The 24,913-nt window shown below is 45.9% G+C and overlaps 1 protein-coding gene across 4 annotated transcripts in view; it reads right to left on the bottom strand.

The window, feature by feature from the left end:
- Positions 1-313: 313 nt before the first annotated feature.
- The window catches only part of Mylk3 (myosin light chain kinase 3), a 41,743-nt gene continuing 17,143 nt past the window's right edge, over positions 314-24,913 (bottom strand). Inside the window, exons 5-14 of one of the 4 annotated variants that reach the window (XM_050120673.1) lie at positions 23,969-24,423; positions 22,142-22,247; positions 21,583-21,676; positions 20,502-20,611; positions 19,465-19,606; positions 17,099-17,169; positions 9,335-9,463; positions 5,355-5,507; positions 3,265-3,397; positions 314-1,417 (exon numbers count right to left, since the gene is read on the bottom strand). In XM_050120673.1, coding sequence (XP_049976630.1) covers positions 1,358-1,417; positions 3,265-3,397; positions 5,355-5,507; positions 9,335-9,463; positions 17,099-17,169; positions 19,465-19,606; positions 20,502-20,611; positions 21,583-21,676; positions 22,142-22,247; positions 23,969-24,423 — 1,453 coding nt within the window. In that variant the 3' untranslated portion in view covers positions 314-1,357. The remainder of the gene's footprint in view (positions 1,418-3,264; positions 3,398-5,354; positions 5,508-9,334; positions 9,464-17,098; positions 17,170-19,464; positions 19,607-20,501; positions 20,612-21,582; positions 21,677-22,141; positions 22,248-23,968; positions 24,424-24,913) is intronic. The other 3 variants (XM_050120670.1, XM_050120671.1, XM_050120672.1) reach the window with 3 other exon arrangements.

Genomic DNA, 24,913 nt, shown 5'->3' with positions numbered 1-24,913 from the left:
TCTTAAAAGAGGAGTTAAAACATCCGAGGGTTTTTCTCGGATATCCTGAGAGCAGAGTGGAGCAGTATGAGATTGCTGCCCTTAAGTCAGTCATAATTCTAGGAATTCTTGACACTTGGAAACCTTTGCACTGGGAGAAAGAAAAATGACAGGTCTTTCCTTGCAAAAGAATCTACTGAGTTTTTTTTTTTCAACGATATTCTTTATTCTTTGAACACTTCATACAGTAGTACAATACATAGTGATTGTATCCATCTACCTGCCTCCAGTTCTCCCTAATATCCTCCCACCTCCTTCCTAGCTTTTTTTTTTTTTTTTTTTTTTTTTTTTTGCTATTAGGAAACTCCCAAGTCTAACAGTACTGCTCATATGCACATGAGAATGTAGCATCCCAGGGGTATGAACAGCTACTACTAGAGGCTGGAGGAGAAGGATTCTCCCTACCCCATCAGCTATCGATTGTCAACAGCTCCACCAATAGGGGTGAACCTCAAGAGTTCCCTCCCATCCGCTTTTGACTGACTTGATCTTGTAGCTACAGATGCTGTGAGTTGGATGCCTGCGAAAGTTGTGTCATGTCTAGGAGACAGCACTTCAGAGCACTCACTCATCCTCCTCCCTAACTCTTAGATTCTTTCTGTCCTCCCTTATGTGACTTTCTCCAAGTCTTGGATGGTGGGAGGGTAATAAGATGACTCACCTAGAGCTGAGCCTACTTGCTCTGCTCTTTGCCCAGTTCCCAGTCTGGGCACTCACTACCACCACTGCAGAAAGGAGCTTCTCTGACCAGGTGCAAGCAGCTCAAATCTACCGATTCCTTTTTTAAAATATATTTTATTAATTCTTTGAGGATTTCATACAATATGTTCTGATCATATTCATTCCCCACTCTTGCCCCTAACCCTTTCCAGATCCATACTTCCCACATTACTGAGTTCTTCAATCATGACAAGTCTGGAATTCAAACTTGACTAAAGCCAAGTAGGACTTCCCTGCCCATCCTGAGCAAGCCTTCTCTTATTACCAACAGAAAGGATACTAGGCAGGAAGCAGTGTATCAGACCTGGTGATCTTACAAGGCAGAGAAACATTCCTAGAGCTTAAAAAACCAAACCAAACACTTTTTATCCACAAGGAAGGCAACAGCAACCTTTCTTCCTCCCTAGCTTTTTTCCTTTTTCTTTTCTTCTTTTTTCTTCTTTTCTTTCTCTCTCTTTCTTCCACCATTTTTTGCAAACCAAGAGGAATCAATAATAGCAAAAGGCCAGGCTACATAAAATCTTGGGTAATCTCTTCATATGACCACCTCATGTTGTCTCAAGCATTCCTGGGCCCAGTGGAGCAGCAGAGCTGAAGATTAGGGACACGTTGGAAATTTCCTTAACCTGTTGACTGCAGTCACCACATGGAAATGTTTCTTGAAGTAAAGTGGGGGAAGGGGATAAAAGAGAAACAGAGGAATATCTTTAGATACACTTAAGAGGAAATGATGAAAAAAATAAGCCTAGGCATGTGGGCTTATTAAAAACTAGTACCCTATGTGTGAACAAGGGGTCTCTGACTCTCGTGCCTTCTCTTGGGTTCTTTTCCTTCTGTTTTCTTTGTCCAATTCCAATGTGTTAGTTTTTGTTTTTGATGGAGGTGGGTCTTGTAATAATAAAGAAACTGCCTCGGCCCTCATAGGACAGAAAATTAGGTGGGTGGAGAAAACAGAAGAGAATTCTGGGAGAAAGAAGCTTAGTGAGTGAGTCGCCATGATGCTCCCACTCCAGACAGACGAAGGTTAAGATCCTCTCTGGTAAGCCAGCTCATGGGCTACACAGAATATTAGAAATGGGTTAGAACAATATGTAAGAGCTAGCCAATAAGAAACTGGACCTAGCCGGGCCAGGCAGTGTTTGAAATAATACAGTTTCCGTGTAATTATTTCTGGGTATAAGCTAGCCATGCGGGCGGCCAGGTGCCGGGGACGCAGCCCTGCCGCTCCTAATTTCAACATGTTTTGTCTTATTATATCTTATTTTATTATTATCCCTTAGAAGCCTGTTTGTTTTCTAATGAGAGACAGAAAAGGAATGGATCCAGATAGGAGGGGAGGTGGGGGACTGGGAGAAGTAGAGGGAGAGGAAACCGTAATCAGGATATATTACATGAGGGGGGAAAAAACTATTTTCAATGAAATGAAAAATAAATAAAACCAGTGCTCCAAAGGGGGACCAAGTTTCCAGAATAATCAACAGTCACATTCTGAGTCATGACTGGGAAGGAAAGTTACTCTGCCCTTTCAAGTGGAAAATAGAGCTCTCTGGAACAAGTTTTCAAAGTATAACTTATAGTCGCCAACACGCCGTCAAATCCAACCTGTGCACTAGAAGCAAATGGCGCAGAAATGAAAACAGGCTGACCTACACTGCTGGAGTAGGGTAAATGCTTGCTTCACAGGGCTGTGTGCATGTTTATGCTTAAGTCCCGGATCCAAGGAAAGGGGTTTTGCTTTCATTGTCTGTTTCTGAGTTGACGGAGGTATAGGTGGGGGTATCTTGTTTATTTGTTTGTTTGTTTGATGCTGAGGTTTGAACCAAGAGCCTCACACATGCCGAGCCCAGCACAAAGTCCTGATATTGTTTCTCCCCATGGGGATCTAAGTCAGCACCAAAATTTTGGGAAGCTAGTTCCCTGGAAAACAATTGCTGTTAAGACAGGTTCTGTGTTGATAGGACCAAACGGATCCATGGTGAATAACGTGTAAAATATGGGTTTTCCATCTTGCATCTCCGAAATGTGGCAGGATCAAGCCTCTAGCTACACACAGCTAAGCCAGGATCCTGCCTACTGTCGCCACTGAGAATATGCACTGAGTTTCATCCTGGTACTTCAAGAATTCAGATAGCTAAGGGCTAAAATCAGTTTTATACCAGTGATTTCTGATCTGTGGCATGTTTGTTTGTTTGTTGTTTGTTTATTTGTAACCTGATCTCTAGCCCTGGCTGTCTGGAACTTGATATGTAGAGTAGGTTAGCCTTGAACTCAGTGATCTGCCTGCCTCTTTCTTTGCCTCTTAGGTCATTGAGATTAAAGGAATCTACCATCATGCCCAGTCCTGTGTCATCTCATAATCCAGCTAGCATCTGCGACATGAAAGAGTTTTCCCTTTATAACCATCGTATCAGGAATCCATGTATTAGTTAAAATTTGGCTGTAATTCTTTCAAAGGACAGAAGACAGATGTGGCATTGACTGAAGGAAAAAAAAAAAACAAAATACCTTCCATTTGCTCTGGGCCATATATTTCTGCAGCAATAATTGGGATCTGAGACGAACATTGGATCCTGAGGCTTTGGCAGGCAAATGGTTTAACCAGTCATGTTTCAGGCACTGTGTGGCGCTCATCCTGCAGCTGTGGAGTCAAACGCAGTAGAAAGTTTGAGCTGTACTAGCCTCTGAGAGTTGTCTAAAAGTCTGTTCCACTGGGTAGGAAGCCTGAGTCGATGGAACAGGTTCATCACTCAGGCAGATTCACGCAGGCACCCGACCTTCCACTCCTCACAATAGCCAGGAAGTAGTCAGTGAAAGTTTCCTGACCTCCGCAAATCTTGCACCCAGTGACTCACAATCACCTCCAGTGAAGGGCTGGGGAAGCTAAGGCAGAGCAAAGGAAGACCCAGGAAGACCCATTTGGATTGCTCTTAGGAGAATGTGGTGCTTGAACAAAACCATTTCTCGTGGCAGAGTCTAGCGCATCAGTTGGCTCATCTGAACCTACAAGTTTGGGGTTTCCACCTAGAAGGTTTTTACAGTACAAAGAGAGCAGTGAGCTTTCCTAAAGCCTGGGCTCTTGGGCCTTTCTCCTGGGGGTGTACTTTTGTTGTCATTGGCTATTTTCAATTATTTTATGTCTGAGTATCAAAGATTTTAAGTCAACTTGACACAAGCTAGGGTCAGCTGAGAAAAGAGAGCCTCAATTGAGAAAATGCTTCCATAAGATGTGGCTGAAAAGGAGAGGAGGTGGAAATTTTTCATTAAAAATAAATAAATAATTTTAAAAAATTAAAAAAAAAAAAGATGTGGCTGAAGAAAAGTCTATAGGACATTTTGTTGATTCGTGATTGGTGGCAGGAGGACCCAACCCATTGCGGATGGTGCCTCCTGGGCTGGTGGTCCTGGGTTCCATAAGAAAGCAGGCTAAGCCGGGCGATGGTGGCGCACGCCTTTAATCCCAGCACTCAGAAGGCAGAGGCAGGCGGATCTCTGTGAGTTCTAGGCCAGCCTGGTCTACAAGAGCTAATTCTAGGACAGGCTCTAAAACCACAGAGAAACCCTGTCTCGAAGAAAAAAAAAAAAAAAGAAAGAAAGCAGGCTAAGCAAGCCATGCAGAGCAAGCCAGTAAGCTGCACCCCTCCGTGGTCTCTGCCTCAGCTCCTGCCTCCAGGTTCCTAGCCTGTATGAGTTCCTGCCCTCACTGCTTTGGATGGCAAACTATTATATAAAACTATGCCTGCAATAGACCCTTTTCTCCCCAAATTTTCTTTTAGCCACGCGTTTCATCACTGCAATAGTCATCCTAAGACACTGCTGAAATTTAAAGAGGCCTTTGTGACCAAGAAACGAAGCACTCAGACCTGTATTCTGAAGGATGGCACCTTCATATCTTGTTGTGAATATTAGTTTAACTTTGTAAAGATGCGTTGCATTTGTCTACCTTGCCTGCCTAAGGTACCTGATTGGTCAAACAAAAAGTTAAATGGCCAATAGCTAGGCTGGAGGTATGGGCGGGACTTCCGGGCAGAGAAAGTAAGTGAGAGGAAGAATCTAGGTTCCAGAGAGACGGAGGGAGATAGAGAAAATAAAAAACAAGAGACAGCAGGGAGATGCCAGGGAGCAGCCAGACACAAGGGAAGCAAGAAAGTAGAACATACAGAGTGAAAGAAAGGTAAAAAGTCCTGAGGCAAAACATAGATGAAGAGACACAGGTTAAATTAAGTTAAAGAGCTAGGGAGACAAGCCTAAGCTAAGGTCAAGCATTCATAATTAATACTAAGTCTCCATTTTATTATTTGGGAGCTGGCAGGTGGGATAAAGAAAGAGCTCGTATACAATATCTCAATGTTAACTTATTGTAAGTGATAACTTGGGAATAGGAATAGGACTCACTTGAATATATAGCTCTTTCTAAGATTCTGTCTTGTCTAGTTGTTTTTATAGTAATTCTCTTTGTCTTGCTGCTGCCCCTTTTAATGTTCCACACGAGTAACAGACTAAGAAATCCCCCAGGATGAAAGGACTCAGCATTCCAGCTCAGCACACAGACCAGGGTCCGTTATAACGATCACTGAGTGACCAGAAATTAAAAATACCTCTTCTCTTTGACCAGCAACCGGGAAACAAAGTCCCTGGCGTCCTCTGACAGCCCTTTGAAGGTATCAGCATCAAAATCCCAGCTACAGTTCACAATGAAATTCATGGTCTCTGCATCTGTTTCCCCTAGAAATGGGGACAAACCACTGAGTCTACAGAGGAGAGAAAGGACCATGAGTGGAGTCACACACTCAGTGAGTCACACGCTCAGTGTGTCACATGCTCAGTGAGTCGCACGTTCAGTGTGTCACACGTTCAGTGTGTCACACACTCAGTGTGTCATGAGCTTTATTTCCATTGCTTCTCCACTGCCTGTGGTTCCACGTGTTGACGTGAAGGAGGCAGATGGGAAGGACATTCTGAACAGCCTATCACGTACCACCCTTTCCGTACGTCTAGAGGATCTGGAGAGTGGCGTCTACCACAATGTGTCCAGCTGTCAAGTGTGTATCTGTTTATTTTTGCTGTCCTTTTTGTTTTTTGAGACAGTGACTTTCTAGTTAACCCTTGCTAGTCTGTAACTCACTGTGTAGACCAGGCTGTCCTTGAACTCACAGAGATCCTCCTGCCTTTGCCTCCTGAGTGCTGGGATTAAAGGTGTGCGCCACCATGCCCAGTGTGTGTATTTATTTAAAAATAGCTTTCTATTTCTCTGGGACAGCTAGGGCTAATAGATACTATTGTCCTTCAAACTAATGGAATATTGGCTTTACTATGCTCAGGCTAAGGCAGAGAGACAAGATAACCTAACATCCCTCTCCCTTCTTCTCTTGCCTCCCCCATCATGGTCCAGTTAAGTCTGGACTCTTCCAGATGCCTCATAGCTACAATAAAACTCTTTCCCTCAGTCATACCTAGGAGCAGTCACGTCCTCATTTTCCTTCTTTTAATGCTGAAACCACAGGATTGGCATTTACGAGCTCCCTTCCAGGGGACTCAGCCTCTCCAAACCAAGTTGCTGATCTGACTGTCCCGAGGTACGCAGGGATCACTTGTTTCTGCTGGCTTCTGACACCCACCACATTTGACTCCCAATTCCAGAGTCTAACTCCTCATAGCTTCTTTCTTCCACCTGCTCCAGCTATCTGTCTTTCTTCACCTACTGGGTAAGTGTCCTCTCTCTGGCGTCTGGAGCCTCCTGTATCCTCTGGAGCGCCCACCACATGGGCGTCTTTCTACTAAGATGCCTCTGGCACCCTCTGGGGCCCCACCCTTTGAGCAGCCCTTATACACTTCCCTCTACCGGAACCCTCCCTTTTCCCAAGAGCCTCTCCTGCCCACCTCCAGCTGTTTTCTCTTCTACTCGCATCTCTCGTCTTGAACTCCTTGCCACCCTGGAGCTGCCCGCTTTGTCTACTTGCCAGGAAGCTCTTCTCACCCTGCTGGGGCCCTATCACGTGTAAAGAGATGCCCCTGCTCTGTGTTTGGGACACGGTTTGTGTGGAGATGCCCCGGATTGACATTGTTGTCACCACAACACTTACCTCCTCTGCTCCCTTTGTTCTTGGCTCCTTTAGGAGCATCCTTGCCTCCCCTGAGGAGCTGCAGCCCTTGTGGCCTCTAGGAGTCCTCCTTCAGGCAAAACTCCTATCTGCGGACCTTGGTCCTCACGGCTACCCGGCTCTCAGCTCTCAGCTCCCTCTTGGAGCTTACCCGAACCTCCCTTGGGTGGAGTTCGTTTTTCAACTCTTCTTTCAGTCTCGGGCTCAGATTTTGTTAAACCTCACTGTCCTACTGCAAAAGGCTTGGCCTCGGTTCAGCTCAATCATTGGCCAAAAATCGGCACACTCGGTTTTCAAACGCTTCCCCAATCACAACAGCTTCTCTCACCATACAAAAGACCCCAGACCTCTTAGATCTAAACCCTCCCTGCTCTGCAGTCCCCAAAGTCTCCACTCTCCACTCTTTACAGTCTTTTATCCCTACAATCTCTCTGCACTCTGCTCTCGAGGAATCTTCTGAGACTATTGTGTAAGCACTCTTATCTCAGCATTTGAAAACTCACTGGATGTGGTTAAAGAATCTGTCACAAAAAAAAAAAAAAAAAACTAGCTTGAAACCTAACACAAAGATTTAATATTAATTTGCTATATGTGATCCAACTGTTATAAAAAACAAATCTGCTAACAGTATGTGTAACTTGAATTCAACTCTTGTTTAGCAAAATAGATGTTTTAAATAGCAACCACGCGGCTTGCCTCCATCTTGACTGATAACCTCATTAGGATGGAAGCAACCACATGGCTGGTACATACCATGTAACTTCACCACCATCTTGGTGAAGATGGTCATGTGGTATAAACCAACTAAAACAACAATCATAAAACTTCTTAGTCCTACTAGGCCCTCTGCGTATCATTGTATCTCCTTTTAGATGAAGGGGGCAACAGCAGGTCTCCAAAATATCTTGAATTAGGATGGAGTTTTGTTTGATGATAAATTCCTAAGGTTATAAAGGTCTACTCGGGTTAATAGAAACTGGCTTAGAACTATACGCATAACTACATATGTCTTTGTTAACTGTGTTCAATAACAGGCTTCTAGAAAACTTAAATAAGGGATAATATGGTTGATAAATAAGGTTTATAAATTTCCAAGGTCTTCTTGGGTTAACAGTAACAGACTTGAAGATACATGTCTAGTCTCCTTGTCTTTGCTAACTTTGTTAAGCCTTAGCTATTTGGATAAACTGGTCCATATAAGAAACTGTGATGTTCTGTAATCATGTACTATGAAAAGATCAAGAAAATAAGGACCCCAATCCCTCTGTAGATTGCATTTAAAGTTCCCAGTCTCTCTATGAACTGTATTTATAGTCTAAAGTTTTATTTTGATACTAAAGAATCTTCAACTCAAAATTTTAAGGCTCAAAGTTAACAGGGATAAAACTAAAATCCTAATCTTATGAAAGCTACCAACTTGTAAACTGTTAAAAATAATTAAGACTTGCAAGTTAATGGTCAGTCACCTTACTAAAAATGATCAGATTCTTTCATGTGCTTAGAACTAGCCTCATAGTCATGCTAAGTACAAATGTAATTCATTTAGTGAGCTTTGTGTAGCCTCCTGTGTATGTTCCCAAGGTTAAGCTAAAAGCAAGTAACTAAAAACAAGTTAAGTTCGCTCATATCAAGTATACTTAATAGATAATGGTCCTCAAACTCTTCAGAGATCTATAAATATAGCAGTTAAAGTGTTTAACATATCAAATTGGATCCTGGACAGCCCTCCCAGCATCACTCAGTACCTGTGGGTCCTCCCTCCCGCCCGGCATCACTCAGTACCCGTGGCTCCTCCCATCCCTCCCAGAATCACTCAGTACCTGTGGTTCCCCCATTCCTCCCAGCATCACTCAGTACCTGTGGCTCCTCCCATCCCTCCCAGCATCACTCAGTACCTGTGGCTCCTCCCATCCCTCCCAGCATCACTCAGTACCTGTGGCTCCTCCCATCCTTCCCAGGATCACTCAGTACCTGTGGCTCCTGACAGCACTTCTCACCTGCCCCCTACCCTAAAACTCTCCCTCCCGGGAACTGGGATTCCCTTTCCTCAGCCTCTCTTTTCTATATAAATTCATTCATTGTGGATAAGCATTTGGCTCCTGGTTCCTCTCTTGGCTTCTTGGTCCCCTGGCCCCCACCCCTTCTTCTCTTCCTCTCTCACTCTTCATCCCATCCCCAGGGCTCGGTTCAGTCTGGACTCTTCCAGGTGCCTCTGGATTTCCTCTCCCTCATAACTACATTGAAACCTTCTCCTCAACCATACCTAGGAACACTCATGTCCTCATCTTATTCAGTATCTAGAAGTAAGATCCATTTGTAGCACATCCTTAGCTGACTGCCTCTCTTCAATCTCACTAGTCTGCTCCTCTATGAGTGGTCCTGAGAACACTCCCGAAATTGTGGTTTTCCATTTCTAAAAGTACCACCATAAGATGGATAGCCCCGGTCCCACCCAGAACAAGGCCCTGGGTACTCACAGCATGTAGGTGATAACTCCCACACTCCACATGTCTGTCGGGAAGGAGACAAACTCGTAGTTAACAACTTCTGGGGCCAGGAACTCTGGGGTCCCAAAGTTCACCTTTAGTTTCTCCCGAGGCTTGTACCTGAGGAAAAGGGAGAGAATGCGGTGCACCATGGGAGAGAACATGTGGATACAGATGTGGATTCTACCTGTCAGGCATGTTGCATGGACCCGACACTCAAACTACACACGACGTTTCCCAGGGAATAACCACACCCTCAGACATGCCTTCCAGCCTTAAGTTGGCGGTAGAGCAGAAAGCTATGCTCCTTCCAGCCCCTTACAGTCTGAAGATGAGAGAAGACTCATATATCTTACTTGGTGTAACCCACATGAATGAGCACAGACAAATGGGGCAGAGCATCTGGAGAGCGACTGCTTTCTTGGTTTACACAACGTCATAGTAAGAAAAAGAAACAAAGGTCATTCTAAGCGATCATTAGAGAAATACAAATTAATAATAAAACGTGGCCCCCATATGCTCCTATATAAATGTCTATAGTGCTAAAACACACACACATATGGAGAGGGAGAGAGACTCTAGCAAGTGTTAACTAGAATGCAGAGAATTCCCATCCTTTATGGAGTGTAGGTAAGGAGTGTTAAATGGAGCAGACGCTGGGGAAAACAGAAAAGTGAGCAGGGTGTGGTGTCTTAAACTGTGATTCTAACACCCAGGAGGCCAACACAGGAGGACCAAGACGAGTTTGAGACCAGGATAAGTTACACAATGAGCTTAAGCAAGCTTGGATGACTGGCTCTGTCCCAAAAAAACAAAATCCTGAGAGATGACCAATCAGAAAATTAAAAATAGGATGATGTGATCTAGCAATGTTTTGAGCATGTATTCAAAAGTATTGAAAGTGGGGCTCCAGGGGACAGTTGTGCCCTTTCCTCTGTCCCCTTTCTACCCCTGTGTCCTGAGATGTGATAGTTATTCCACTAGAAGTGGGAATACCTTGCTGCATTCCTCTGATGCTGGGGCTGGCCATCGGAATTGTTTTTTAGTCAGAGGAATTTGAGTAAAAATGACACAGAGTCAATAACCAAGCTAGGCTGTATCTGCCCCTGTGTCACAGCCATGAGAAGAGAGTGAGAAACACAGTGCTTATCTGACCTCACCGAGGGGCTGGAGAGGTGGCTCAGTGGTTAGGAGACGGGAATGTTTGCAGAACACCTAGATGCCCAGAACCCATATGGTGGCTCGCAACCATTTGTAACTCCAGTTCCAGGGGATCTAGTGCCTTCTTCTGGCCTCTATAGACACTATACATGTGTGCATAGACATACATATAGGCAAAACACCCATACACATATGCATATACATATATATGTAATTAGATAAAATGTAACACTAACTAAACTGAGCCAGCTTAATGATCTCAAATAGTGGTGTGTAGGTAAATGTTGAAAATTGGTTGTCTAGATGTCTAGATTTTTTTTAAGATTGGATCTGCAGTAATTGCCAGTTTGGGTGATGTAAATACTGGTTTTCCCAGGGTAGTTTCAAGGGACCAAAACGAAGTCACTGTGTGGTAAGATTCAGTGGCCTGTCAGTAACATTCAAGCTTTTTAGCCTCACATTCAGGATTCTTCTTGAGGGCATTCATCCCCTACTGTGCTCTCCTTAGCTTGCTCTGCTCACACTCACACATCTGTTCTCAGACCATAACTAGTGCCATCCCTGCCCCCTCTCCATCCCCCCTAATTCCCCTCTGTAGCTCCTGCTCACACTGGCTCTGGCTCTCAGGAGTGCACCAAAGCTAATTACGTTCATCAATTTGTAAAAACTGGAAAATATCACAAATCAACCCTGTGTCCCCACTTCCCTCCTCTTCTGAGCTGGTCGTTGAATATTCGTCAGCATATCAGTCCCTGCCCACGGCAAGTCCAGCCCATGAGAGAAGCGTCCCTCATCCCAGGAGCTTCTAGCCAAGCATCTAGCTTCTTGTTGCTCTTATTCAGTATATCACTGTGAGTGACATATGCCAACTGGCATTCCAGTGTGTCCTGCTGATTTTGTATGTGCTGTACAATAAGTACAATATTATGTCACAAGGATCCAGAAAAGAGGGCTTTGGGGCATCAAAAACATTTTTCTATTATGGCTTTGCCAGCGGCCACAGGACCACCACAGATATGTCGTGCTTCTACGGCATCGCCCTCCACTGAGTGGTGGACAACGATTATGGGAAAAGTCTAAAAAGGCCTGCTGGAGGCAAATGGTGATAATGAGAAATAGGTTGAAAAGCACCACTCTCTTGTATAAGACACACACGTATGTGCAAAATAACCCCAACTTTAGAAGACATCATTTAGGAGTCTATGAAGCAGGTTTTCTACATTACAGATAGAAGGTGATGTGCGTAGAGGGGTTTATATTGTTCACTGAAGGTGGTGGGGTGACAATCTTCTGTTATAGAAACAGCATATGGGGCAATGAAATGGAGGAGTGACCCCAAAAGACTGCCACTGTGGCTCAGGATGCCTCCTGGAAGCAGGGGCTGAAGCCAGAGGCTAACTGTAGGTGAGTAGCTCTGCCTCTGGTGGATGGTGGGGAAAGGGTGGGGGGAAATACTTAGCAGCTCGGGAACCACAAAGACAGCTCCCGTGGAAAAAAGCCATGAAGACGACAGAAAATCTGGCCACACACACACACACACACACACACACACAATCTTAGCACTCAGGAGGGTGAGGAAGGAAGATCACAAGTTTGAGGCCAGCCAAGGACTGCATAATAAGACCTTGTCTCAGTAACAAACTGGTAAACAAAGCTGTGCAGTGGCACTGGCTTTAATCTCAACACTAAAGAGGTGGAAGTCGGAAGATCAAGACTTAAAGGTCAAGGTCATCCTCACCAAGTTTGAGGCATTAGAGACTGTTTCCTGTTGCATATAAGATGCAGGACTCTCGGCTACTTCTCCAGCACCGTGTCTGCCTGTGCCAAGAGGATAATGGACTGAACTTCAGAAACTGTAAGCAAGCCACCTCCAATTATTTATTTTCTTATAGGAGTTGCCATGGTCATGGTGTCTCTTCACAGCAATAGAAACCCTAAGTAAGAGACAGAGACCTAGGCCGGAGCAGGCCTAAGACGGCAAGCTCCACAGGAGCAGGTACAGGAAGCAACTGCTGAGTCAGTGGGCCAGAGCCAGAGACTGCTGTGGGTCCAGGCATGAATCTGGGACCTTCAAGGGAGTAGACCTGAGCCAGGACCCCTGTAGGTCTGGGCATGAGTCTGGGACCTCTGAGGAAGTAGGCCTGAACAGGGCCTCTGCGTGTCAAGGAACACCTGAGTCTAGGACCTCCGAGGGAGTAGATAGAAGCCAGAGACTTTGCAGAACCAATCCCAAGCCACGGACCTCCGTAAGAGCGGATCCAGACCAGGAATATTTACAAAAACAGGTCTGAGCCAGCAACCTGGGCCAGAGCAGACCTGAGACAGCAAGCTCCACAGGAGCAGGTACAGGGAAGCAACTGCTGAACCAGTGGGCCAGACCCAGAAACCGCTGTGGGTCTGGGCATGAATCTGGGCCCTTTGAGGAACAAGACAAGGCTGTTCACTCTCTCCATATCTATTCAATATAGTTCTTGAGGTCCTAGCTAGAGCAATAAGACAACAAAAGGAAATCAAGGGGATACAAATCAGAAAAGAAGAAGTCAAACTCTCACTATTTGCTGATGATATGATAGTTTACATAAACGGCCCCCAAAATTCTACCAAGGAACTTCTACAACTCATAAACACTTTCAGTAACGTAGCAGGATACAAGATTAACTCAAAAAATCAACAGCCCTCCTTTACACAGATGATAAATGGACTGAGAAAGAAATCAGAGAAACATCACCCTTCACAATAGCCACAATTAGCATAAAATATCTTGGAGTAACTCTAACCAAACAAGTGGAAGACTTGTATGACAGGAACTTTAAATCTTTGAGGAAAGAAATTGAAGAAGACACCAGAAAGTGGAAAGATCTCCCATGCTCTTGGGTAGGTAGACTTAACATAGCAAAAATGACAATCTTACCAAAAGCAACCTACAAATTCAACGCAATGCCCATCAAAGTCCCAGCAAAATTCTTCAAATACCTCCAAAGAATGGTACTCAACTTCATATGGAAAAGCAAAAAACCCAGGATAGCCAAAATAATACTGTACAATAAAAGAATTTCTGGAGGTATCACAATCGCTGACTTCAAATGCTACTACAAAGCTACAGTACTAAAAACAACCTGGTATTGACATAAAAACAGACAGGAGGACCAATGGAACCAAATCAAAGACCCGGATATTAATCCACACACTTTCAAGTACCTGATTTTTGACAAAGAAGCAAAAAATATCAAATGTAAAGAAGAGAGCATATTTAACAAATGGTGCTAGCATAACTAGATATCAAGATATCTATCTATAGAAGAATGAAAATAGATCTACATGCATAAAGCTCAAGTTTAAATGGATCAAAGTCCTCAACATAAAGCCAGCCACACTGAGCTTCATAGAAGAAAAAGTGGGAAGTACACTTGAACGCACTGGCACAGGAGACCACTTCCCAAATAAAACCCTAGTAGCACAGACATTGAGAGAAACAGTTAATAAATGGGACCTCCTGAAACTGAAAAGCTTCTGTAAAAGAAAGGACACAGTCAACAAGACAAAACAGCCTACAGAATGGGAAAAGATCTTCTCTAACCCCACATCAGACAGAGGTCTGATCATCAAAATATACAAAAAGCTCAAGAAATTGGACACTAGCCGAGCGGTGGTAGTGCACGCCTTTAATCCCAGCACTCGGGAGGCAGAGGCAGGCGGATCTCTGTGAGTTCGAGGACAGCCTGGTCTACAAGAGCTAGTTCCAGGACAGGAACCAAAAAAAGAAAGAAAGAAAGAAATTGGACACCAAAAGATCACATAATCCAATAAAAAATGGAGTACAGACCTAAATAGAGACCTCTCAACAGAGGAATCTAAAATGGCTGAAGGACACTTAAGGAAATGTTCAACATCCTTAGTCATCAGAGAAATGTAAATCAAAACAACTCTGAGATTCCATCTTATACCTGTAAAAATGGCCAAAATCAAAAACACTGATGACAACTTATTCTAGAGAGGATGTGGGGTAAAGGGTAAACTCCTCCATTGCTGGTGGGAGTGCAAGCTGGTACAGCCCCTTTGGATATCAGTGTGGCAATTTCTCAGAAAATTAGGAAACAATCTTCCTCAAGATCCAGTAATGGGTATATATCCAAAGGATGTTCAATCGTGACACAAAGACATGTGTTCAACTATGTTCATAGCAGCATTGTTTGTCATAGCCAGAACCTGGAAATAATCTAAATGCCCCTCAGCTGAAGAATGTATAAGGAAAATGCGGCACATTTACAATGGAGTACTACTACACAGCAGAAAAAAATAACAACATCTTGAAATTTGCAGGCAAATGGATGGAGCTAGAAAACATCATTTTGAGTGAGGTATCCCAGACACAGAAAGACAATCATCACATGTACTCACTCATAAGTGGGTTTTGAACATAAAGCAAAGAAAACCAGCCCACAAACCACAATCCCAGAGAACCTAGACAACAATGAGGACTCTAAGAGAGACATACATGGATCTAATCTACATGGGAAATAGAAAAAGACAAGATCTCCTGAGTAAATTGGGAGCATGGGGATCTTGGGAGAGGGTTGAAGGGGAAGGGAGAGGCAGGGAGGGGAGCAGAGAAAAATGTAGAGCTCATTAAAAATCAATAAATAACACACACATATACATATATATATTAAAAAAGTTCCAGACACAAAAAAAGAAACCCTAAGCAAGACAGCTACTATATTCAGAACTACACAGGAAATATGTGATTCCCAAAGAAGACACATTCTTGTAGGAAAAAAAATTGGAGGGAAGCTTGGAGGATGGGCTATACAACTTTAGTTAGCATCCTATCTGAGACTGGAGATTTGGTGGGAAGTCTTCCTAAACACCCCGGGTCTGCTGCAGCCTCTTCTGGGAACCCATGCTGCCAGCTGTGCCAGTCGTGGGTGGGGAACTGTCAAGACTGAGAAGTAAAACTGTGTCCATATTAGGCTCTATGAATTTAAGGGTCTTTAAGATATTTTAAAAATTATGTACAAGGAGGGCTAGAGAAATGACTAGGTGGTTAATAGCACTGACTGCTCCTTCAGAGGTCCTAGGTTTAGTCCCCAGCACACATATGGAGATTCACAACTATATGTATCTCCAGTTCCAGAGGATCTGACATGCTCTTTTGACCTCTGTGGGCATTCCACACATGCTGTGCAGATACACATGCAGGCAAAACACCCATACACATAAAATAAGAATAAATGAATATTTTAAATTTATATATAAGAGCCAGTGAGATACTGTGGGTAAATGTGCTTACTGCCAAGCCTGATGCCCTGAGCTCAGCTCCTAGGACCCATTTGTAGGGAGGAAAGAACCAACTCCTAGAGGCTACCCTCTGACCTCCACACAACATCTGCAGCATGCATGCACTGTGCCTCCCTGCTCCCACATAAATAAATGCAACAAAAATTTTAATTGTATGCAATCCACTTAATGCACTGAAATTTGAGGACTTGGTAGAGTTTGCACTAGCATGTAAGAACCCATTTAGCCCTCACGATCTGAGGGCGATCTCCATATGAGCAAGAATGTCATTATGTCACCACTGTACTAAGTTCTTATTTTTAATTTTTTAAAGATTTTTTTGTTTTGTTTTTCACGATAGTGTTTCTCTGTACAGCTTCAACGCCTGTTCTGGAACTCCCTCTGTAGATCAGGCTGGCCTCGAACTCAAACTCACATAGATCCTCCTGCCTCTGCCTCCCGAGTGCTAGGATTAAAGGCGTGTGCCACCACCACCCAACAAAGATTTATTTTCTTTTTATGTACAGGTATGTATGACTGTGTGAGGAGGCTAGATCCCCTGGAACTTCAGACAGTTACGGACTGCCATATGGGTGCTGGAGATCGAACCCGGCTCCTTTAGAAGAGCAACCAGTGCTCTTAAGTGCTGAGCCATCTCTCCAGCCTCCCGCTGTACTAAATTCTAATCTAGTCTTCAGTGGCTCCAAATCCACTTATCAGGGCACCACCCTATTCTGTGACACGTGTGCTTTCACCTGTAAACTAGAGACTTCTCAGAGTGCGAGGATGGTGGTGGATGGATTACCTAGCATGGCCCCTGGCAGAAGGGAGAACTGAAGGAAGCTAGTCTGCCTTGAACCCTGTTCAGCAGTCCCCTGTAACTCTAGTCCTCTGCTCAGACAGGTGGTTCAAAGTATAGTTAACTCCGTGATCTTTTGGAACAAATGGAGCCTGTACTACAACCTACTGCATTAACAGCAAGCCAAAGGCCACCAGGCTCTAAGCAAGAACTTTCTTGCATTCATCCCCACACTCAAAAATGGCTAGATCTCCGACATTCCAGAGAGCTGTAGGTGCCACTGAAGAAAAAAAATTTTTTTTTAATATTTATTTATTATGTATACAATGTTCTGTCTGAGTGTATGCCTGCAGGCCAGAAGAGGGCACCAGACCTCTTTACAGATGGTTGTGAGCTACCATGTGGTTGCTGGGAATTGAACTCAGGACCTTTGGAAGAGCAGGCAATGCTCTTAACCGCTGAGCCATCTCTCCAGCCCCCCTGAAGAAGAAATTTTGTCAGCACATCAGGAGCCTTACCTTCTAGCCAGCCCAAAGTCGATGATCTTAATCTGATGTCCTGTCTGGTTGACACACAGTATGTTCTCTGGCTGGAAGAGAGAAGGAAGGGAAAGATATTTTGCCCTTATTACCCCTGGCTAAGGAAGCCTACAGCTCCCACACTTATTTGTCCATAGCCTTCGTTTCCCCAGAATCTAAGGGAAGCAAATGGCTTAGGGTCGTCGTATGGGGCTAGACAGACAATAAAAGTAAATGAGCCGCACTAATGAAAGAGTCGTGCCATAGAGGGCTGGAGAGATGGCTTAGAGGTTAAGAGCTTGTGCTGCTCTTGCGGAGGACCTGAGTTCAGTACCTCACACCCATGTTGGACAACTCACAACTGTACTGCCTCAGGAAACTCTGTTACTCTTCTATAGAGCTATAGGAATCCCCCCCCCCCCCTCCAAAGGACTGCTCCTCCACCCAAATCTCAGATCAGAGTTCCAAGCTTTGAGGACTCTTTCCCAAAGGCCAGTTCTTGACCCGGAAGTGCAGATAAGAGTCCCAGGTTTTTCCCAATTGCTTGTCCTGCAGAGCATCTGGTCCAAAGCCTTGAGATTGGCTCTCGTAGCAATCAAAGCTGGGTCCCTGCCCTACCCAATATCTTTCCGAGTGCTTGCCTTACAGTCTGATGCCAGTCTCTTGGCAAAAACAGGTGGGCAAAAACAGTGGCCCACACGCCAGCAGGTACAAGCACCCTGCTTCTCATCTGAAAGGGAGTCACAGAAATGCAAACCCCTTCTGAAACAGGTGATCAAAAGGCACCCCCTGGTGGAAATAGCCTAAGAAATCTCAGAAGGACCATATGTTCTACCTGCCAGAAACTATGCCTGAGATTGAACGTACAGGACAGCCAGAGATTCTCCTAGGAGACAGAGAAAAGTGTAATGTGTTCATTCAGTGAAATTTCAGATGGCTCTTCTAAACTATAAGAAAAGATGTCTACAATTGTTGTTTAGAAATAAGATACAAGCTACTAAAACAGCCCACCCAGTCAAGTTGCATGCCGCCCAGCCTGATGGCCAGCTTTGACCCGGAAACTACATGGTGGAGGACAAAGCCAACTCCTGTGAGTTCCTCACTGACTTCTACATAATGCATTGTGGCACACGTGCATCATGGGATATGTACACCTGTGAGGGCATGCACGCACACACACTATACACTACACACACACACACACAATGTAAACAAGGACGCATCCCATGACCCCTTTGTAGATATTCCTGTGTGATGCTAAGTCACTCATGAAGAAGTCCTCCGTTCATGAAAACTAGTTGGGGAAAATGTATTTTACACACTTTTATATTGCCCATATTTGTTACCACAAGTATATATCCCCTTTAAAACTGTGTGTGTAATGCATGTATGTATGTGTGATGCATGCATGTATGTACATATCTGTGTGTAAGCGTGTGTGATTGTATGTGTAATGACTAGAGGTCAACACTGAGTGTCCCCTACCTACTCTTCACCGTTTTTTGTTTTTGTTTTTTGAGACAGGGTTTCTCTGTAGCTTTGGAGCCCATTCTGAAACTAGTTCCTGTAGACCAGGCTGGCTTCAAACTCACAGAGATCCACCTGCCTCTGCCTCCTGAGTGCTGGGATTAGAGGCGTGTGCCATCATCGCCTGGCTTCACCTTATTTCTGAGATAGGGTTTTTCAGTGAACCTGGAACTCCCCTATTGGGTAAACTGTCTGGCCCCAGAATCTCTGTCTCTGGTGGGATCGCAGAGGCAGGAAACCCCCCCCCCCCCCCATGATGCTCCTTACACGGGCACTGGGATCTGAGCTGTGTAGAACCCAGGGGTCAAACTCAGGTCATCTAGCTTGGCGACATTTCTGTCAAGCCATCTCACAGGCCCATCCCTTGAGGTTATTAAAAAAAAGAATTTTAAAGATTTATTTTTATTTATGTGGTCGTGTCTATATGAGTGCATGCCATGTTTTTTGGGTGCCTGTGGAAACCAGAGGAGGGTAGCAAACCCCCTGGAGTTAGAGTTATAGACAGTTGTGAGCTACCCAGTGTAGATGCTGAGAACTGAACTCAGATCCTTGAGAAGAGCAGCAAGTGCTTTTAACTGCTGAGTCATATCTCCAGACTAAAATAATAATAATAATTTTAAGACATTGCTAAAGAAAAAGGCTACTGTATTATTTAATACTCAAGCAACACTGAAAGAGGCACAATTGTCTACACGTCACATACAAGAATAGAGGCAAAATAACAGGTCTGTTGCAGATACCAGAACTAGTAAATGGCAGAGCCAGGAGGGGAAGCCCCAGAGACCTCAGTGAGCTGGGTGCGGAGGCTCAGAAGGCACCTGCCAAGGCCCGGCACTGACCTTGAGGTCCAGGTGCAGGATATAGTGCTGGTGCAGGTAATGCACACCCTCGCAGATCTGCTTCGTGAACAGGACCACGTCCAGTTCAGTCAGGTGGTACTTCTCATCCGTGATCCGGTCAAAGAGTTCACCTCCATCCACACTGCCGGAGAAAAGTAGAAGCAGGTGTCAAACCGAGCGAAGCTCTCAGAAGGCCTGAGAGCAGCCTGTCTAGGTGTACAGAAGTCGGGTATAGCCCGCAGAAGGCCCAAGGTGGCTTACAAAGGGCTCCTGATACTGCTACGAGGGGTTTGGTTGTGGCATATTCCCCACAGGAGGTTTGCCTAGAACCTGGATATCTAAATTAGGGCTGCAAATTCAGCTGCTTGGGAGTGCCAAATGCACCCACATGACAAGAAGCCCAAGTGAAGCCTGTCATGGTGACCCCCAGCTGTGATCCCAGTCCTTGGGAGGCAGAGAAAAAATAGTCAAGAGTTAAGGACCATGAGTTGCAGCATACCTTGACACACAGAGTGAACTGTAGCACACCACTACACACAGTGAGCTACAATACACCCCCACACGGAGAGAGTTGCAGTACACCCACACACACAGACAGAGCTGTAGTACACCCACACACAGACAGAGCTGTAGTACACCCCCACACAGACAGAGCTGCTGTACACCTCTACAGATATAAGTTTGGTTCCAATGTAACTATATTGTTTATATTTTCATGAAAGCTGGATAGAAAGATTTTCCAATTTCTGTCTATATTTTCCAATTTCCAACCATTAATCTATCATACAAAATCACTAAAAGTTGTTTAGGCCAAACTGGCATAATGTCTGCAGATTAGACCAGACATGCTGGCCACTGGTTTGAGACAAAAGAACTTTGTCCTCCAACTTCCACTCTCAGGTTCAAAGCACAGAACCAGGGCATGTGGCAGCCTCTGGGGGTGCCTGTGAGAGCAGAGAGGGGAGCTTGCCTGGACTGAAGGCTCTCCGTCCCTGCCACGAGGCCCTGAAGGAAGCCACCACTTCTGAGATACTCACTACTCCATGATCAGGGTGAAGCTGTTCTTGCTCTCAAAAGCGTCGTAGAGTTGGATCAAGTTCACATGGCTCAGCTGGTTCATTATGTTGATCTCATTCTTGACGTCCTCCTGGTGGGACCAGAGAAGATTGGTTTTCAAGAAAATAGATCAGGAAGAGAAGCCACTTGTATCTCCCAAGATGTATGCAGGTGGGCATGCCCAAATGCACACACACACACACACACACACACACACACACACTCACATGCACACAGTCACACATGCATATACACCTTCACTCATGCACACACATACACACATTCCTACATATATACCCTCACACATTCATACACATGTACACACACATTCATACACACACATTCATACACAAGTACACACACATGCATGCACACACATCTTATGCTGCTGTCACACCAGCTCTCCTTGACTCATCACCCAAACTGTGTTCCTATAACAGAAAGAACCTTGATTCCACCCTCTGCTTATCATCTCACAGACCAGACACCCGCTCGCCTCACAGACACCCGCTCATCACCTCACAGACACCTGTTCATCTCACAGACACCCGCTCACCTCACAGACACCTGCTCGCCTCACAGACACTCCCTCACCTCACAGACACCCTCATCACCTCACAGACACCCGATCATCTCACAGACGCCCCCTCATCTCACAGACACTCCCTCACCTCACAGACACCCGCTCATCATCTCACAGACACCCGCTCGCCTCACAGACACCCTCTCATCACCTCAGAGACACCTGTTCATCTTACAGACACCCGCTCATCATCTCATAGACACACCCACTCTTCTCACAGACTGGAGGCCCCAGAAGGAAAAGCCCTTGGTGCCCAAGGTCCTGCAAACATGTTGGCAGAGCCGTGCCAGGCTATCCACAGAAATGGGGTCTGGAGTAAGAACGTGGGTGACTCAGTGAGCAGTGTGAGCCCAGGAAGAGAGGAAGGGAGTACACCATGCTTCCTACTTGGCACGGAGGGGGCTGGAGCAGGTGCTAGGAAACGAAAGATTCTAGGTCTCGGCTAGAAGGATCTGGCTGGCCTGGGGCAGATGTCTTACCCGGTCTTTGATGCTCTTCACTTTGATGATCTTGGCTGCGAGCGCAAGGCCTGTGGACCTCTCTGTACACCTGTGCACCTGGCCAAACCGGCCCCTACAGAGGCAGAGGGACACGGTAAGAGAACATGCAGACCTCACCAACTCGCGAGGCCCCCGTTCCTCTCCTCACACACCCCATGTGGGCTGTCCTACAGCACATGCTGTTGTCTTAGTCATCACTCACCCTGGGCTAACCCTGAGTGGAGAAAATCACTTCTTCACCACCCACAGTCCTGCGATCTACTCCATAGTCGAAGGGGAAACCTCCTGACCTTGCCACGGGCTATTCTGCACGTGGGAATACACCATACTCACTCCCATCCTACCAGCCTCCTGACCACAGCCCCTCCTGTCACCCCTGCTACCTCAGGAGTGTTGTTTCCCATGTCCTGTTTTGAGGGCCTCCTACACCCCTCCTCCCTCATGTGTGCAGTCGCCTGCATCCCAGGGAGACCCCTGTTCTTTCAGCCTCTGTGTTCCAGTCCCTGCCCCCCCTCACCCAGGCGGATGCTGTACTTACCCTCCCAAGACTTCATGTTGGGACACTGTGTAGCCTGCTGAGACCGAGGTGTCCTTGACATTCACTACCCGGTGTTCAAAGGGGGCTGGGGGTGCTGCACTGTCGTCTGTAGAGAGACGACAAAGCACCCATGAGTCTCCAACCAGTCGTCTCCCCTCCTAAACCCACTAAGCGTCACCTGGATTACCAGGTGCCAAGACCACCGCCCTTCTTACACTCCCAGCATGTGGGAGCCCTGACTCTAGAGTCAACCCCATTTATCAGGAGAGGGAGCCGAGCTCTCTGCATCAGTGAGCAGGTTTGCATGAGGCGGCTGTGTTCAAAGGCAACGAAACTGTGCGAGACCGTCAGGGGAGTGTAAAGGGGAGGCTGCTAGAAAAACAAGCACACCATCCTCAACGCTCAGCCTTGGCCCCCTGATAGCTGGTCTCAACTAGATCCCAGAGGGCAAGAGAGCCCGTGGGGGGAGCTCGTGGGGAGCTTCTCCTAGGGCATGGGCTGGTGAGGAGGGATAATAGATCTAGAAGGGAAGCAAAGGGCAGCCAGCACTTGGAAACTCAGAAGACAGGCATTTAGGATTGCGGTTCTTTCTTTTTAATTTTATTACTCTCTCTCTCTCTCTCTCTCTCTCTCTCTCTCTCTCTCTCTCTCTCTCTCTCTGTGCATGTACACACCATGTCATATACATGTGGAGGTCAAAGGATAATTTTCAGGAGTTGGTTCAATTTTCACCATATGGGTCCCAGGAACTGAACTCAGGGCTTGGCAAAAAATGCCTTTACCAGACAAAAATGGCCCTAGGATTTTATTTTAATTGATTAATATGAATATCTAGAAATATCACGTGAAATTATTTTTTAAAGAAAAGGAAAACATACAACAGTCATGACACTACAAAGTGTTTTCTGCACAAATGACTGGGTCATCATCTGTTCACGCTTGTCCTGGGAGCATCCTGCGTGCTCCCTGAGTGCAGAGAGTGCTCCATGATCCTGCGTGCTCCCTGAGTGCAAAGGGTGCTCCATGATCCAGGGTGCTCCATGATCCTGCGTGCTCCCTGAGTGCAAAGGGTGCTCCATGATCCTGCGTGCTCCCTGAGTGCAAAGGGTGCTCCACAGACAATTCTCCCACCAGGAGGGAGACTCCCAAACCATTGGTGCTGAAGTTCTTCATAACAGAAGAACAGAGATGCCTGGTACCCATCTGGTTAGACAAGTGGGTCATTCTCAACACTTCCTTGCTATTGCAAATGGCAGTGGGAATGGCTCACTGTGTCTTACACATATCAGTGAGTGTCTTTTCATTTTTCTTCTCCACTCCATCTCTGAGGGGAGAACATATAATCTAGGTTGACCTCAAACTCATCACATAGCAATGGATGACCTTGAACTTATCCTCCTGCCTCCATCTCCCACAAGCTTGGATTAGAGATGCGCAACACCACATTTGGTTCTCTGCAGTGTTGGGAATCAAAGCCACACCTCCAGCTCTATGCTAGGCAAACACTCTAGCAACTGACGACATCCCTAGCCTCCTGCCTTCTGCAGGCTCGCCTGTCCTCATTTAGAATGATGGCAGTGGTAAAATCCTCAGGGAGGGGAGCTGCTTTGAGACTTCTGCCCAGTTGGGCCACAGAGGTTCCCACTTCCCAACCATCAAAGACCCAAGTCTAATCCTTCCACATTTCTGTATCTTGGACTCTAGTACCAGGACTTAACTATCCAGAGACTTAGGCTTCCTCAGAACCACATAATCTATGGAAGGAGAAGGAAGGCTCCCGGTCACTCACCTCAAGGCCGTGATGAGCTGGATCACAGCCTCACTTACCCAGAACCATGATGGCAGCCTCCGCAGCAGTAGGCATCCTACTTCCGACCTCAGTTCCCCCTGAGCCCTTGGCTGCAGGGTCCTTCCCAGGCTCAGGCTTTCCTGCTCCTGGGTCTGTTTCTTGCAGCAGATCCGTGGTCCCAACAGTCTCATCTCCCCAGTCCCTTGTGGCCAAGTTTGGTCCTGTGAGAGGCTCAGCCCCAGGCCCCGCCTCCTCCTCTGCATTTGCTCCTCCATTGCTGCTACTCCTCTTTGGTAGTGGTAGAAATGGACTCTCCTTTAGGGACTCTCCTTTAGGGATTTGGTCTTCCAGCGCAGTTCCAGGGCCCTCGGGATGTGGGTCCTGCTCACGAGGCTGGGTAACTGCTGGAGTTTCTGCAGAGGCCATGGGACTGCCCCTCTGGGTCTCAAGCATCTCCCCAGGAGCAGCCATCTCTTGTACAAGGATAGAGATCCTGGGCAGAGAGAAATACGGCCCTGAGGTTCAAAACAAGGACGTTTCTGGGTGCAGCTCAGTAGTAGAACCCTGCTTAGTGTCATAGTTAGCTTCAGCTGTCAACTTGACACAAACCTAGAGTCACCTGGAAACAGGAAACCCCAATGGAAGAACTGACCCGATTGGACTGGCCTGTGGCCATGTCTATGAAGCATTTTCTTAATTGCTCATTGATGCAGAAGGGCCTAGCCTAATATAGGCAGCACTTTCCCTAGATAGAGAGGCCTGGGCTATAAAAGAAAGGTAGTTGAGAAGCAGAGACACACAGCAAAGCTCAGGGAGTCCCACAGAAGAGGGGGAGGAAAGGTTGTAGAAGCCAGAGCGCTCAAGGACACCACAATAACATGGCCCACAGAATCTAACCAGGGTCCCTAGGGGCTCTAGAGACTGGAGGGGCAATCAGAAAGTTTGTATGGGCTGATCTAGGCCTTATGGTGGTTTGTTGAGAT

Source organism: Alexandromys fortis, unplaced genomic scaffold, assembly GCF_014885135.2.
Source record: "Alexandromys fortis isolate MF-2015 unplaced genomic scaffold, M_Fortis_MF-2015_v1.1 scaffold_186, whole genome shotgun sequence".
Taxonomy (NCBI): domain Eukaryota; kingdom Metazoa; phylum Chordata; class Mammalia; order Rodentia; family Cricetidae; genus Alexandromys; species Alexandromys fortis.
Note: the sequence above shows the minus strand (reverse complement) of the source record. Positions and strands in the feature narration are given on the sequence as shown.